Genomic DNA, 18,078 nt, shown 5'->3' with positions numbered 1-18,078 from the left:
TGAAATATTATTGGGAATGTTTGATGCAATTTGATATTTTAATGTTTTGATCATTAATTTCAACTGCAACGCTCATGACTGTATGCAATTGCATCCCGCCGTCGAAGACTCGACTATATCTTCAGAATTTTGCAAATGAGACAGTTATTATGTCTCGAAAAACATTGAAAACAAAATATCCAAAATCATTGAAATATTTGTGAAAATACTCGAAAGATATGGCAATATTTGGTACAAATATCTTCTTTCTATAATAAATATTAACGTAATTAACCAGTTACGTTAATATTTTTTAATTCAATTAACCCTCACCGTGACACGTATAGTACGTACGGGGTCCGGACTATACATGACGGCGCTAAACGTAATTTTCTTTAAAAATATTGAATTTTTAAGTAATATGAAATTGTTTGTATTTTTAGATATGTTTCTAATGCTCACTGGCACCAGAAGTGATTCAGCGTGCTTTGCACATTTAATCATTGTGTTTAGTGATGACTGAGGAGTGGTGAAGAGAGGAGTTCAGGTGATGAGTCATAATAACGTGGCCGAAGTATGTTGTCCAGACCACACACTAGAAAGTGAAGGGACGACGACGTTTCGGTCCGTCCTGGACCATTCTCAAGTCGATTGTGGACCTGGACCATTCACGCAGCGGTTAAGGTCTCCTGTACACCAGTTGCTTGGTGCTCCTGGTAGTATGAATTCGAGTCACTTCTGGGGTGTGGAGTTTTCAGTTGCATATATGCCTGGGGACCATTCAGGCTTGTTCGCATAATATATATATATATATATATATATATATATATATATATATATATATATATATATATATATATATATATATGTATATATATATATATATATATATATATATATATATATATATATTAGTATATTTTGGTAACAGTCTTTCTTGTAAACATATGTTGTTGAATATGACCGAAAAAGTAAGATTAATAATTCTAACACGAATTTTCTCAATATTTCTTATGTTTTTCTTGACCCCCGCACTTCGCCCAGATGGCATCACAATATACCCCTGGAAAATGGGCAAACAACTGGTATGGGACTACACTTGTTTATCCACCCTGGCTAACACCTACATATACTCTGGTGCTGATCAAGAAGGTCGGGCGGCCAACCACAGAGAAATAGCAAAATAAGTAAAAAACAGGCGCTTGGAAAGTCAATACACCATTGTTCCCATAGCATCTGAGACGCATGCCCCTGGGGTAGGAATGCTTTGGGATTTCTCAAAGAATTGGTTTTCAGGCTCATTGACATCACCAGAGACTCATGGGCTGCCAGTTTCGTGTTTCAGCGCCTCAGAGTGGCGATCCACAGGGAAAACTCCTGCTTCGTACTTGGATATCCATAACCTTTAATTCTGGGTGATTGTTTATGACTGCTGCTGTAACTTTCTCGTGTCCAACTGTTACAAGCTCTGTGAAGTTTGGTACTGCAATGTTTCTCATATATCTCCTACATATACTCACGTTTACGTCTTTTCAGGTTTGAGCATCAGCCTGTAAGCCTCGGCTTGCAAACATTTTTTTCGTTAATGCAAATGTTTATTCTCACTTTTTTCTATGCATTTGCCTATAAACACTTGCAATTATTACATCCAATAATTATATTTGATCGTATTTATTTTGTGTAATATTTGAAACTTATTAGGTTCAATGAGTGACTAAATAAATATATTCCTAATTAAATTAGTTGTTAATAATTTTGTTATTAGATTTTCCATCATTCCCAGATAAATCACGGTATCCGATGTTCTTATTCTCACCTTCATCATCTCCCAAACATTTTTACTTACTACTTACCGCCACTTTCCAGTGCTGAACCATATGGATAAAGTGCGTTTCTGTGTAGTCTTGAGCCGAAACTGTCTTCGGTCGTCGTGGGACCCAGGGGTCTCAGGGGACCCAGGGGTCCCAGGGGACCCAGGGGTCCCAGGGGACCCAGGGGACCCTGGGGACCCTGGGCACCCAGGGGATCCAGGGGACCCTGGGGACCCTGGGGACCCAGGGGACCCAGGGGACCCAGGGGACCCAGGGCACCCATGGGACCCTGGGCACCCAGGGGACCCAGGGGACCCTGGGCACCCAGGGGACCCAGGGGACCCAGGGGACCCATGGGACCCTGGGCACCCAGGGGACCCAGGGGACCCAGGGGACCCTGGGGACCCAGGGGACCCAGGGGACCCAGGGGACCCATGGGACCCTGGGCACCCAGGGGACCCTGGGCACCCAGGGCACCCAGGGGACCCTGGGCACCCAGGGCACCCAGGGGACCCTGGGCACCCAGGGGACCAAGGAGACCCTGGAAAGCCAGGAGATCTGCAGGATTAAAAGACCAATTACCATATCTTAAGCATTACAATTATGTAAAGTTATATTATTCATTTTAGCCAAAAATGTTTAACTTTTTCGCAAGAATCTTCCGGCAAATATCTGAACATATACAATTAATTTCGAGCAACTTCTCACAAATAAGTCTTAACATGAGAATGTTTTTCATATTAAATAAGGACCATAAAGATCTAATAGACAAGGGCACGAGTTCATGTCAGGCAGAGTAAAGGCAGAAGTAGAGATGGTCAAGCAACACCAACACTGGAGAAGTAAACACCTCACTTAACAAAATAAATCCCAACAGACGGTTCATGCACTGCAGATCAACAGCTTCGAGGAAAACATACAGTGGTGACCGAAGAAGATAACAGTAGCATGGGAATTAAATAATATAGGAACAGAAAAAGCTGTAGAAGGACTATTGACTCATGCGAGGCCGCTTCTGTGTTTCCAATCATACCTTAATATGTATGTCTAACCAACGCCATAAAAAAATATACTGAATCCACATCTATTTTGTTACCTAGTAATTTGATCAAAATCAACAATCGAATTTCTGAATCTAAACTAATAAATTTATGACTTTACTTATTTTCTCTATGGTACACATTTTCATCAATTTATATACTTAAATCATATCAAATATTTCTGTTAGTTTTCCTGGAAATTGTACAATAAGTTTTGTTAATCTTTACATATAACGAAGGTTTGGAATTGCTGGAATTAACTCTTTCAACTTTCTCGATACACATTCAAGTGATTTTATATTTGCACGGAGAACTGTGAATAAAACTGTCCTGTATAATCTAAATGGGGCAACATAATGCTGATGAATAACATTAAAGGCCTTAATGCAAACGCTTCTTCAAATTAATCCCAGTATCATAAGGACTAGAAAATAATTAATATGCCTACCTACACTAATTCAATTATATGTGTCCTTCCTTCGACTGAAATAATCCAGCGATCCTGAGGCTATTGTGTAATGTCGTAATTTGTTCCATAACTCAACAACACTATTTTCAGACCAATATTTTCCTAGTTTTTTAGTTTTCTTTGCATGAAGAGCACAGGGCACAGAAGAGAGGAAGAACCAGGGAAGTGCCTAGAGATCAGAACAAGAACCTGGAAGGTGGCCAAAGAGGAAAGCAGGCATTAGGGAGTGGAATGGACAGCTATAGATGCATTGTGAAGATAAAAAATAACTAATAAGAAAAGAGAACTTTTTGGAAGAGAAGCACGTTGAAGGCCACAATTCCTGAAGACAGAAACATAATTATGCGATTACGTATTTGTGTTATATCTTTCGTAATCTAATTCTACCTATCCAGTATTTTGGAGGAGGACAAAATTCAAGAATTCAAGATCACACTCGCATTTGTGGAGGGAACTTTTTATAAATCTCTTTCTCTCAGAATCTTTCTTCATCTGCCAAACATTTTCCATTTCTCTCTCTCTCTCTCTCTCTCTCTCTCTCTCTCTCTCTCTCTCTCTCTCTCTCTCTCTCTCTCTCTCTCTCTCTCTCTCTCTCTCTCTCTCTCTCTCTCTCTCTCTCTCTCTCTCTGTTTCTAAATCTCTCTCTCTCTCTCTCTAACGCACTTACCTAGAATACTAGTGACTGGACCCAGGTCTGGATGAGGCAAGTCATCTAGGAAGTAAGTGTCCTCAACTCCAAAGCTGATGATAGCTGTGGATTAGTAGATGTAGATTAGATAGCAGTTCGCTTGGATCGATATATTATTTTCAATGACGAGCTGTCATTCAATATTAAAATGGTACATTGTGAAATTAGTTTTGCTCTCATTAACCTTTATTCGGTTCCAATCACTATCTGCACTTCCCTCTGCTTAAAATGCTATATGCGATTTAATGCGCACATTAAACGTTTCAAATTTCACAGTTTTTATGTCCTTCGATCTCTTATGCCTTCAGCAATCGTCCGTTTTCCTGCAAGTGGATCAAGTGGAGTCGTTGTTGGCTAATCCAGATTTTGAGGGAATTAAAAGCCTAAAAATGTCTGCCTTAATAAATATGGCAACTAAGTTAGAATTAACAGCCAACAATACAATGAATAAGGCACAAATTCTGAGAGTCATAGTGATCCATTTAGCAGAAAATAGTGAGTTAGTAGAAGAATTTCTGGAGGAAGTCAAAGAGGAGACTAGTGAGCAAATTGCTTTAAGGCGTCTTGAGTTGGAAGCGCAAGTAGCATATGCTAAGCTTGAAGCTCGAGAGAAAGAATGTGAGTTTGAAAGGCAACAGAAAATATTAGAGATTGAAGCTCAAAACAACAGGAAATATTAGAGGCTGAAGCTCAACAGAGGGAGCTTGACGCTCGAAGGTTAGAAATTGAGGCTAAGGCTAGGCAGCAACAGTTAGAAAATGAGGCACGAAATCATAGGTTTATAGCTCAGTTGCAGTTGGAAGCAACAAAGAAGCAACAAGCAGAAGAACAAACTAGGCAGTTAGAAATTCAAAAACAAATGGCTGAGGCTAACAACAGACTCCAGACACAGAGATTTATATTGCACCCTGAGTTACGACAACTGGTCTCATTTATTGTAGAGGTGTGCAGAATAAATTAACTAATGAGCATGTAACTGTAAACCCCAATTGGGTGAAACAGTATTCTCCATATATGCTTCAGGTGAAGTTTTGTGTGTTAATGGGAAATGGAAGCCAGTGGTTTTTCTTCGTGATACAGGTGCTTCTCAAACCTAATTTCATCCAGTATACTTTCTAATGTTGCAAAGAGAGATACTGGAAAGTTTGTAGTTCTTCAGAGTGTTGCAGGATGTAAAACTGTACCTCTGATAGATGTTACTTTAAGATCCACCATTACATAAAGTTTATGCACTGTGGGTGTTAGTGCACAGTTGCCCATCCCGGGTGTGGATGTTATATTGGGTAATGATGTGGCTTTAAATCATGTTGTGGGTGAGATTGATCCCAGTTTGTGTAAACAGCCAGTTGCAGACCCTGTTGTTTATTCTGCCTGTGCTGAAGTTAGTTCTATGAATGAACTCTGTTATAGTAGATGGTTTTGTCCACTACCTGTGCTGATGTCAGTACTATTATTAATCCAGTTGTCAGTTCTGATGTTACTCAAGTAATTGTTCCAGTAACCAGTACCCCTTCAGTGGAGAAGTGGGATGTGGTTGTTCCAGATTCCTGTGTGGCCAACCTAGTTGTTGAGAGTAAGCCTGGTACTATGACTCTGCTTTATTCCAATAAAGTGGGAAAGGATGTCCATGTACCATTGTCTTGCCCGCTCACTACGAACGTTGTGCCAGGAGTTGAGAGAAACTTAAAAGCCACGACTCTATTGTATTCTAGCCAAGTGAATGGTTTAAGACAAGATGTCGAGTTGGCAGAAGTATTCCCGCACTCCAAGTTTAGAATCAGTTGCCCAGTTAGGATCAGTTGTCGAGAGTAAGTCTGTTGTAGAGGCCCCGCCTCACCCTAGTCAAGGTGATAGTAAAGGGAAGGAGGTCAAACTACCTGTTACTTGCCGCTCGCTTCAGATTTCTTAATTTATGTAAGTTGAGTAGAACTGACCCCAAGATTTCAGAGAGAAGCAAGGAGACAGTCTGTATTGTAGATCCAGTTCTGGAGAGTGGGAAATCAGCCAGAGGATCAGCTTCTGACGAGTAGATGGAGACCTATTGAGCCTCCCTCTTCAGTTGTCTGTGAGGATGTGACCCAGCTTGGTAGTGTTATTGATTGTGAACAGACAGTACTCAAAGCAGCTCCAGATGTCATGGGAGGAAATTTTGGTAAGTTGTTTATAATCATTAAGGGTGTAAAGTATCTTTTGGATCTAAGTTGCAGAGTATTGTGGTTTGTGACTCTTATTCCATGGGGAGTAAGTATTTGTCATTGTGTCAATTGAGTCCGAGTGTGTGTAGGATGTTTTTGCATCTATTTTTATTCGCGCGTGCAATTCTCTTTTGTAGGAATGGACTGTGGGACATCTTTGTCCAGCCTTGTTGTTGAGCAGAGAGAGTTTACTCAAGTAGGTTGTGCATCCAGTTGTTCTGAGGAAGTGGTGAGTCATACTAGAGCAGTGTCTCTATATTCAGAACCAGCTTATTTTGATGTACGAGTAGTGAACAACATGTATGTTCCACTCAAGTGTGGTATTGACTTTCAGAGTCATATTGGTGTTGACTTTCAGAGTCAAATAGGTGTTGAAGGATTTAATCATACTTGGGAGCAGATGTTTGAGGCTCCAGGTGTGTGTTTCAAGTTGGGGGACAAGGTTATCCTACCTAGTGTTAATAATTGTGAAGGGTTACAGATTGTCCTTGGGTGGTTCCCAGGTAATCTACTGTGAATCTTCAAGATGATAAGACCCTTAAACCTCTTGTTTGATTGTTTGTCATCAGAAGGAAATCACTTGGGAAGTGAAATCCATGGTAAGGGTTGTCAAGTTTGCAGCATGTTTTTGTTAGTCTTTTGGAAGACTAGAAGGTTTATGAAAGTGTGTGTTGTGTTCAAGTCCACCATCAGAGGGTGTGCACTTGGTTTTGGAGTTGAGATTGAGATATGGTGCCTAGGCATAAGCCTGTTTTCTTTCACTGATCGTCATGACAGAGTTATGAGGAAATTGACTTATGTGTTCATTAAGGATCATCTGAGTCAGTTCGATCAGATAGTCTTTGCACTTATCTTGGGTTGTATTTATTGGTTTGGAGGTCAAAGGGTAGCCAAATCGTTGTGTTGTGTTTCTGAAGGTTCTATGACTGAGGAAGTTTTATATGTAATTGTGAGGTTTAACGCTAATTTCTCTAATTTTAGTATCCATTGGGCGAGAGTATGTGTTCCACAGAGGATCAAGTGTGTTGGGCAGCAGATGTCTTTGTCAGAGCATAACCAGGAGAAGTCCCTAATCTACCTTACATCCAGTCAGCTTCAATTAAGCAGTTCAGCTCTAGAAAAAGGGAGTAATGGAAAATGGAACCTGTCTTGGAAAATTTCACTATATAGAAAATAGATAAAAGGGAAATATGGGACTGATCTCAGATCAATAGTAGTAACAGATGGAAAGATAAATTGCAGTATTAACTGTGTGAAAACAGTTACATTTATTGACAATTCTATTCATGCTAATAATAATAATGTTGATGGGAATGTGAAATATAATCTGAAACTAAGTGAACTAAATGAGACAGTACCCTTTAGAGATAAATTAACATACTCCAGAGGAACATATGTGAAATCCCTGATATGTAAAAACAGTGATGTAGAAGATTACAAAACTGAACTTTATTTTCATGATTCAATAAATCTCAAGTGTCACATAATTTTACTTTCAGAAAAAATGACATTGATCTTCAATCAATTGCCTTTTTTTTTCTTGGAGGTGGAAGTGTTACGTACTCCTAGCTGGATACGTATATAAATTTAAATAAACTTATTTTGTTCCATTTCATCATTACCTGTATATGTATATATATTATATTTTTGTAAATTATCGTGTTGTGTGGCAATATCAGTGGGGACAGGAGCGGGGTTGCTCTTCACACGTCTAATACCTGTTAGATTCGGAAATTAGATTTGCTGGACCTGTTCAGTTATAGGAGTTCCAGATGTCACTTTTTAATATTCATATATTTGTTAATTTACTCTAATTAAACATGTGGCATTGTAACCTATAGGATCTTCTCGTACGTAGGTTCGAACTCTCGTCACGGCCCTTGTGGATTTGTCCACTGAATTTAAAATTCAGTGTGAGGACCCATAGCTACCTGCTAGATTGGCTTGCAAGCAAGTTGTAGAGCGAACGTCCTAAGTGTGGAAGAGCCGGTATTGCTTGTGCAATAGAAGACGATTTCTGGCCTTCTTCTCCACCTGGATTACCTGGACCTTGGCGTCTTGCTCACGCCACCGCAGTGTATTCGTTTGTTTGTAGAAGGCAAACATTCAAATCCACACACCAATACCCTCACATCTGGCGCCCAGCGCGGTGCTAGAGTCTGTGAGGAATGTAAAATCTCACAGCCCATTCATCCGCATGTACACCTCTAACATGTTACCTCTAATTCTTCGCCTTTCTTTTAAAGAGTAAGAAAGACTTTCAGGCTATCAATAAGGCTTTCAGGTTTAAAGATTGACTTTCATTTTGCAAGAAAGACTCAGGCCTTAAGAATGGCTTTCAGAGACTTGGAAAAAATTTCATGTTGCAAAAAAGCAGCTTTCAGGTTGCAACAGATGATAACATCTGTTGTGATGATCTATCCCCAATTGAATTCTGAAATTTTATATTGACTTTACTGCGAATATCATTGTTAAAATTAAATGTACTTTCAGAAATATTTAAATTTGTCGAAGGAAAAATGTTTGGAGCCCCAATTCACCTTCATAATAGTCTATTGACTTGCCAATATTAGTTGGGACTTGTTAAATTATGATTACTTTCCTCTCTTATATAATGTGTTCAAATTTTAAAAAGATTGCTAAATATATGGTTAACAAATAGTAATTTCTGTCAATAATCAGGGATAATGAAAGGTGGAAGTTGATGATTTTGTTCTTATGGAATGATTATATATATTTAGGAGCTACAATTGAACGTGATATATAACGGATCAAAAATAAAATAAAAATGATACATGTATAATACATTTAAATAAAAGTGTGAACATCAAAATGATTGGGACAAACTCACTAAACTACAATTAACGAAATATGCCCGATAAAACTTGAAACAAAACATTAAATCTCTTTCAGTTACATATTGTATATATTTCAAATTATTCATAAATTTTTTTAGCTGATAATTCATATGAGCAAAGGCTTCAAAATTACACATACCTAGTAAAGGAAATTTTGAAAGGTATAATTCTTTTCATAAATAATTTTTGTAACCAAATATTGATGAAGAACACAAGAAACCATCCAAAATATATGTATTAAGTAAATAACAAACAAATATAAAACTAATACAATAAACTTACCATCGTCATTGAAATATGGATATTGATTGAAGAATGAGTATGGACGGTTGTGCAGGAATTGACTGTAGAGCGGATGGGAGTAAGGGTACGGGTAGTAGGGAGAGTATTGTTGCAAATAAGAGAATTGCCGGGAGAACGGGAAACCAGCTGTCAATGTGGAGACAGCCGCTATCAGGAACACTGCACTCAGCTGTAATACACAATGGACATTATTACACACGTATATAAAGAATATATATATATATATATATATATATTATATATATATATATATATATATATATATATATATATATATATTATTTATATACGTGTGTAATAATGATGCATCACGCTACTACCCGTAGCGTGATGCATCATTTAATGCATCACGCTATTGTGATTTCCGTGTGTTTTAAACTCAGTGCTTGAGGCTCTGGGCTGGATCCCTAGCCAACTCAAATTAATGACAATGTCAAGTAGCGATTTAGATGAATAATGGGAGCAGAACTTCAAAATGAGGAATGCCATCAAAGGCACGTGTAACATAATAAATATTTTATTTATATTTTAAAATCGTACTTGATCAGTAAACTTGTAAGGAAATATCAGCACAAATTCTCCTCAATAATAATATGCGGAAGGGGATACTCAGAATTACGGTCAAATCCACAAATTAAAAGGAAGCTGATCGAGCATTCAACCATTATTGATCCTGTGGAAGAGCGAGTGGATAATGAGTCACATATCTTAATAATTTATGATGACCTTTTTACAGAGTCTGCAATTTCAAAAATCGTACCAGACATGTTTACTTGGGGGCGACATTTCATCGTTTCCCTCATATTGATTACTCAAAATATATTTTTTCCTGGTAAATATTCGAGGAATGTTAGTTTAAATGATTCTCATTTCATATTGGTTAAATCAAGAGACCTCTCACAAATTGAAACACTCGGACGACAAATATTTGGGAAACAGGATTCAAAGAAATTTGTAGAGTTATATTAGAAAATTGTGTGTGTACTCACCAATTAGGAGATACACACACACACACACACACAAACATACACGGGCAGACTGCATTTTCTTGGACTGTCAGAAAGCCTTTGACACAGTACCCCATAAAAGACTGTTACAAAAGTTGGAGCAACAGGTAGGAGTAAAAGGTAAGGTGCTCCAGTGGATAAGGGAGTATCTAAGCAACAGGAAACAGTTAGTAACTGGGAGGGGAGAGACATCAGAGTGGCGAGATGTCACCAGCGGAGTCCCACAGGGCTCTGTACTTGGGCCCATCCTGTTTCTAATATATGTAAATGATCTTCCAGAGGGTATAGACTAATTCCTCTCAATGTTTGCTGATGATGCAAAAATTATCTAGAAAATGGCTGCTAAAGTTCAACTCGGGAAAGTGTAAATTAATGATATTAGGCGAAGGGAGCAGAAGGCTGAACACAAGGTACCATCTGGGAGGTGAAATCCTGCAAGAGTCAAATAGAGAGAAAGATCTGGGGGTTGATATCACATCAAATCTGTCCCCAGAGGCCCAAATCAAAAGGATATCATCAGCGGCATATGCTAGGTTAGCCAACATTAGAACTGCCTTTAGAAACTTGTGTAAGGAATCGTTCAGGACCCTGTATACCACTTATGTCAGACCAATCCCGGAATATGCAGCTCTGTTTGGAGTCCATATCAAGTTAAACACAAAACAAAGTTAGAGAAGATTCAGTGGTATGCCACCAGACTTGTTCCGGAACTGAGAGAAATGAGCTACAAGGAAAGGCTGAAGGAGCTGAACCTCACGTCCCTGGAAAACAGAGGAGTAAGGGGAGACATGATAACTATCTACAAAATTCTCTGGGCAATTGACAGGGTGGACAAAGACAAACACTTCAGCAAGGGTGGAACACGAACAAGGGGACACAGGTGGAAACTTAGTACCCAAATGAGCCACAGAGACATTAGAAAGAATTTTTTCAGTGTCAGAGTAGTTAGTAAATGGAATGCACTAGGAACCAAAGAGACAAAGCTCAACCCCTGCAAGTCGTTCGTCGTTCAGAGTGAAGACCAGGTCAAGTCTCGCTGGTTCGTCATTTTTTCTCACCCTTGTGAGTTCTCTTACATGCTGGGTTAAAAAGTTTCTAGTCACCACCTCCAATAGTCTGGCTCTCCACGTATCCTCGCCTCCATGCGGTTCCTTGTTCTCCCAGTCAATCCTTCCGTGATTGAAGTCCCCCATGATGAGCAGGTGGGATCTATTTCTACAGGCAGCAGAGGCTGCCCTCTCAATTATAGTGTTAACTGCCATGTTGTTGTTTTCATACTCTTGACTGGGTCTTTAGTCATTTGGTGGAGGGTTGTATATTACTGCTACTACTATTCTTGGTCCTCCCATTGTCATGGTGCCTGCTATGTAGTCTCTGAACCCCTCACAGCCCGGGATAGCCATCTCCTTAAAACTTCATTCCTTTTTCTTGAGTAGGGCCACTCTGCCTCCTCCCCTACCTTCCCTCTCTTTCCTTATTACTATGTACTCCTGGGGAAACACGGCATTCATTATGATTCCAGAGAGTTTTGTTTCAGTGAGTCCAATTACATCTGGGTTCACTTCTTGTGCTCTTTCCCTTAGTTCACTTGTCTTGCTTGTGTGTGTGTGTGTGTGGCTCTAGACTCTTCAGAACTAACATATATATATGCTGGTTTATTTATATAAATATATAAAAATATAGTCTGTGTTCTATTGTGGTTGCTTTAATAACCCTCCTTCTGTTGCTTAAGGAGGATTAGCTAAATTCCTAACACCAAACGATCTCTTCTAAAAAACACAACAAAGTACAACACATGCGCCTACCAAACTCATAGTCAACCTTTCAGTCTACCAGCACAAACGTTAACAAATTAAAACAGTCAATAATGCTAACGCCCAACGCTGTTTGGGATTGTTAATCGAATACTTAACACTAAGAGCATTTTCTAAAATATTGTGCTTCTTCCCATTGCAACCTTGCATTTGATTAAATTAGCACTACTATAAACTTAATATGAATATTAAAGCTTGAAACTTTGCAGCTTACCATGATGAAAAGATCAGCTTGAGCGGACGAGGATGCTAAGAACTGGAGAGGGGAACACCAGATGACTTGAAAAGGATCACGATCAAGTTATAAAGACTCGAGATATAAAGGATCACCGGTTATAAAGGCTCAGGTGATTACGTCAAGGACATACGCTTCAAATGTTTACACTCACATGGCCTCCCTCGTGATCATTTTGACAACACACCTATCGTGCAAGAGATAGAAAATCAAATAATAATACTAACCTCAGTAGCGTGTGCAATAGGAGAATTATTTCCTAGAAATAGGAAACGTATAGATAGTGTTATGGTAAAAATATTGTATAATAATATAAATCTCAGTAGTTAATGTGCTGGTAGTAATGATAATTTAGGTTAGAAATAGTGTTTAGTAGATTTTCTACTGGAAGTAATATTGGATAGTAGAAGGAAACTCAGACAGTATGAATCAATAATGTTTAGAGTAAACTATTAAGATTGAGAGTAAAAATGATCACGAAGGTAAACCAATCATTAAGTAAATTAACAAATGTTCCTGAGAGAGAACAAATTATTCTGGAAGTGTGTTAATCATTTAATCAATCAATAACTAATCACTGAAATTTATCCTGAAAGCAAAATAATCATCTTAAAGTGAACTAGTTATACTGAGAGCGAACTATTCATCATAAAAGAGGCCCACCTATCCATAGAAAGATCCAATTATCCGAGAGAGGGAACCAGCTATCCTAAGAGTGAAAATTCATCCTGCATGAGAACCAATTATCCTGAGAGTGAGCTGATTTTCCATTAGGGAACTAGTCATCTTGATAATAATCCTTGAGTGAAACAATTCTTGACTGTCCAAGCTGTTGGGCACCATTCCTTCTCCCACGTCCCATCCCAAGTGCTTACCATGACCCCTTCCCAGCGCTATATAGTCGTAATGGTTTGGCGCTTTCCCCTGATAACTCCTTCCTATATGTGACAACCCCGTGAAGTGGACGATGGTGTAGAGGAGACGAGTGTGTCAAGGTTAATCTAAATTTTTTTTGTTTTTTTTAATTAATTGTGTCGGGGACAGGAAGCCCGATTGTATTTATACACGTTAGGCTTATATCGAGCCACCCCCCCCTCGGCCAGGGATGCAATCCCGCAACATACTGACTAACTCCTGAGTACCTACTTACTGCTAGGTGAACAGACCCATTAGGCGAAAAGAAATGAAAGGAACCAATTCTGTCCCGGCCGGGATTCGAACCCGGAATTCTCGATTGTGCGTTAAGAACGAACCCAACTGTACTAACGGGAGCCTTGAGTGATGATAAACAAATTATCTCGTGTTGTCTGGTATTTGCGAGTATATAAGCTTGTTCAGGTACTTGAATACAAATAATGAGATTTATAATTTAATAGTGAGCGATGTTGAGCATAGTGGTTCAGTGTGATCCTGTTTGTTCTTAAATATTATATGTATAATTTCTTTTGAGAGGCTATTTTAATTTTTATTGGGATATAAGTATGGGTTGAGGACCACAGAAAATAGCATTATAGAAAGCGATGATAAATATGTCTGTGATACAGTGACTTGAAAATTGAATCTTAAAGATATTTGCTGGTTTTTAAAGCACCATACAAATTCTTATTTTAGTTATGACTGTTTCGTTCATTTTTATGTAGCTTCGTGATTTTTTTTCTGTCCTGTGCCTGCGCATTATAAGTGAATCTTCTTTAATTAAAGGAAAGTCAATTTGGCTCCATTTGTTAAAGCTTGTCTAGTTCTATGTATAGCACGTTGTTATGGATATTAAAATTCTGTTGATAGAAATCATATCATGCTCTGTCATATAAAAGAATGAGAACGCGATTTTTCATATATAAATAAATACGAGAATAGTGTGAATGTTAAACATGACTACCATGTTATAAACAACACAACTGGACTCTGGCAATCCAGAATGCAGATGGGCTCTGCACTCTGTCTAGTGTGATTGTTGGGCTCTGCCCTATGCAGTGCGATTGATGGGCTCTGCACAATGCGCAACTGGACTGGATTGCAGTCCAGTCGCTCTGTGACCACTGTGTTATATAAAGACCAATCACACTGTCGCTGTCATGATGCTAATAGTCCGACCACACTGTGGCAGTCATATTACTTGCAGCCCATTTGCATTAAAGTGATATCCGTAATCACAAAACATTATTGGAAAATTGCTCTCTGATCAACCCGTCCTCCTAACAGAACGTCGCATTTTGACGTATACTCTACCTAAGGGCAAAAATTGTTGTACTAGAAAATGGCTGCGGCTCGCGAAATTGACCTACTGTTTTATTTACTGTTTTGGGTCCTTTGGTAGGCTAGGATAAGGGCACTTTAGTACGAAAGTTTCTTGACGTTGGGAAACCTTAGCAGGACCGGCTGCTCTGATACACTCCAAGGTAGTGGGTTGTACAGGGTAAAGAGTGCGTGTGGAATTATTTCCACATTGGTTTTGAGAGTCGTATTGGTCTTGTATAGTGAGCATGTTGACCAATGTTCTGACAGGTTAGAGTCCATGTTAATGAGCTGTCGAGGTGATGTCTTTGTTGTTTGTAACTTCACGTATCATTCATCAGTTAATAAAGTTGACAGGAGCAAGAGGTGCTTAATACTGTCTTAAAAAGGCTGAATTAACTATTTTGGCAACTAATTTCCTTTGTTTTACTGAAAAATTATGCAGAGTCGGTTGTGTCAGTAATGGATCACGGTCTTATCTAAGCAACACATAAAAGAACAAAACTGTTTTGGTTTCCCGAACAAAAATTTTCACTGTTTAGTTCGTTTTGTCAGAGCTTTCACTCTCTTCTTGAAGCTTTGGACTTCTGCCAGTTGTGAATATATGAACAATTAAATTCTTTTCAATTCCTGACGCGTGTGTGTGTGTAGTCGTCAACGCATTGATGAAAAAATATCGAATATTTTTTTTTTTTAATACATGAGGTACATCTAAATTTGTGCAGCTACCCTAGACTATATGAAGTGGAGTACAGTGTGTCAAAAAATTAACTACGTGATGCTAAAAAGTCCCCGTCACACAGGATGGTTAGTCATACAGAGGCATGTGATAGGCAGTCTGAACTGCCAGACTCTGGATGAATTTTGAGGATATCATCAACACAAGAGTGAATAAGGTAGCAGTGGTAATAAAAGTCTTCATCTCGCAGGATGGTTAGTCATACAGGGCCATATGTTCAGTAGCCTGCACTGGCAAATTTTGGGTGCAATATGAGGATATCCTCAAGAATACGAGAATGAATAAAGTAATTGCAAAGCTCAAGGTACCTCATGCCAACTGGTCTGAAAGGTCTAATAACTGAGCATTCGGTGATGTAATGTGGGAGATCATGCCGCAGTTCCTACTCTAAGAGTTTGTACCCTGGAATGCTCAGGATTTGGAGATCCGTCACCTGTAGCCACCTGCCCCAAGTAACGGTAACCCAACCTGATCCAATGTTCTGGTTGTTGACCTTGAAAGTTATAGGGACATGAGTTTTCTCTTGGGGATGGAGAACTCTGGATTTAGTAATACAGATAACAAAACCATATTCAATGCTTTTAGCAGCGAGTGAATCAAGTAGAGTTTGCAGTCTAGTTTGGGTATTTGCAAAAATTCATATGGCATCGATATAACAGATAACGGCTTCGTCAGGTAGTGTAGGAATATCAATTGTTAATTTGTGCATCAGAACATTGAACAGTGTAGGACTTAGCACTCTACCCTGGGGTAAACCCAACTCAAAGGGTGCACAAAGTTTACTTTTGACCCTCCTTGAAAAGGATTGAGGCGGTTCTATTACTCAGGTAACCCCCTGAGCCATGTCAACAGTTTTCCCTTAACTCCAAACGAGGCTAGTTGTTCTAGGATTATTTCTCTGTTTGCTGTATCAAAAGCAGTTTGGAGATCAATAAATGCCGCCTGAGAGTTTGGTCTCTCTCTGATAAAATATTCAGCAAAACAAGTTTGTGTGCTTCTTCCAGGAAGGAAACCATGCAGGTTAGGGGCAAGGTGGGGTTTAATTTGAAACATTAGTCTGTCGAGGATAATCCTCTCAAGAACTTTACATATGCACGACGTCAGAGAAATGGGTCTATATTTTTGTGAATTAGGCTTGGGTATGGGTATTATGAGTCCCTGTGTCCAGCGGTCGGGTAAGACAACCTGCCTTAGGCTTTGATTAAGCAATTCTAACAAAGGACTATTTGGCAGCTCAGCAAGTACTCTCATGGTATTGTATGTGATGCCATCCTCTCCAGGAGATGTAACTATACCTTTCTTGAGTGCATTTTTAATTTCAAAGGGGATTATGCCATAGTTATCATCAGGCCCTATTTCACTACACGCAATTTCAATATTGAAGTTACGATTTATTTTGGTACTAGCCAGATGGTGTTGTACATCCAGGGGCAGGCTGCTTATACTGGCAGTGCTTGCATATTGCTGAAGCAGCATGTCGGCATAGTCTATAGGTGAATGGTGATCAAGTTGACGACTGTTAGGATGAGAAATCTTTTTAATTTTATTCAACATTTGGGATGAGGATGTTGCATGATTGATACCTTGCAAAAACTGTTCCCAGTGTTGGTTATACACCTGTTCCTTTAGCTCTCTAAACTCTCTGCTGGCCTTAAGAAATATGTTGAGGGTGTCAGTTGTTTTATGTTTTTTATACTAATCAGCTAGGAATAGAACTCTGTCATGCAGGGGCTTAAGGCGTGAGTCAGTGAACCACCTCTGTCCCTTCCTCACTGTTTCGGGTCTTGTGGATGTTTACAATATTATCATAAAAAACGGTTCCTTCAGTGACCACGTCCTCATATAATGCGTTGACAGTAGTAAAACAGTAAGTGTTCTACCATTCGGAAATACGGAATATGAAGTACATGTGTAAATTTTCAGCGATATTAATTATTTTTTTCAAAGCGTAGAGGTTTGATATTATTGATAGTGTATGAACTGAATATGGCAAAGTAATCACTAACTAATTCGAGAACAATTGATCCTCCGACAGCATTATCAATGAGACCGTGACCAATGACATAATCAAGCCTACTACCCATGAGGTGCGTGACATTAGAGGAGTCAAAGTTGAATACGGACATGTTATTGTCTCTTAAGTATTTTACAAAAATCCTGCCATTCCTTTGTGTGAGAGTTCAGGGGTGTTTGTTGGAGGAGATAGGTAGGGTGAGTATTAGATGATGGTGAGGGCGTGTTAGAGAGGTCCCGGCACCAGGTCGACAAGGGCACCGCTGGGTACTTCATCAACTTCTTCATATTATAGACTTCAGATGTTTGATATTATTGACTATCAGTTGTTGTTGTTGTTTTAGATCAGCTGCTCGGAACAAAAGTTCTCAGTAACCGGGACTATGGTGACTATCGGTAATGTTCCATAACAAGCATCATACGCCAGCTGTTATTCACGATGGTGTAGCGCACATTATAAGTATTTTTCAATTATTATTTATCACATAACTATTTTTGTGTCATATTTTTCGTAAACAGATTTTTTATATCTTTACAACTAAGCAAAAGTAATTATTCTGGAAATCTAAATGTTGGCCTATTGTGAATTTTTGATTTGTAATTTGTTATTGACTTATTAAATATAATTCATATCTGAAGCACAAATTATAAAGAAAACTTTCAAGGTAACTGTACAGCTCCATTTCAAAGAA

General features: G+C 38.9%; 1 protein-coding gene across 1 annotated transcript; it reads right to left on the bottom strand.

The window, feature by feature from the left end:
• Nucleotides 1-890: 890 nt before the first annotated feature.
• Nucleotides 891-12,513, bottom strand: LOC123756605 (collagen alpha-1(I) chain). The gene is made up of 4 exons (XM_069331767.1): nt 12,379-12,513; nt 9,323-9,512; nt 3,967-4,050; nt 891-2,348 (listed from the first exon to the last, which is right to left on the bottom strand). Exons 1-4 carry the CDS (start codon nt 12,379-12,381, stop codon nt 1,825-1,827), a joined length of 801 nt encoding a protein of 266 aa, XP_069187868.1. The 5' UTR covers nt 12,382-12,513; the 3' UTR covers nt 891-1,824.
• Nucleotides 12,514-18,078: the final 5,565 nt, after the last annotated feature.

This window comes from Procambarus clarkii, chromosome 26 (assembly GCF_040958095.1).
Source record: "Procambarus clarkii isolate CNS0578487 chromosome 26, FALCON_Pclarkii_2.0, whole genome shotgun sequence".
Lineage (NCBI taxonomy): Eukaryota > Metazoa > Arthropoda > Malacostraca > Decapoda > Cambaridae > Procambarus > Procambarus clarkii.
Note: the sequence above shows the minus strand (reverse complement) of the source record. Positions and strands in the feature narration are given on the sequence as shown.

Coding starts and splice junctions, on each gene's coding strand:
- LOC123756605 (XM_069331767.1), bottom strand. Junction 4,051..9,322: donor TCCATATTTCAATGACGATG/GTAAGTTTATTG, acceptor ACTAATCCACAG/CTATCATCAGCTTTGGAGTT. Junction 2,349..3,966: donor TCCAGTCACTAGTATTCTAG/GTAAGTGCGTTA, acceptor TTAATCCTGCAG/ATCTCCTGGCTTTCCAGGGT.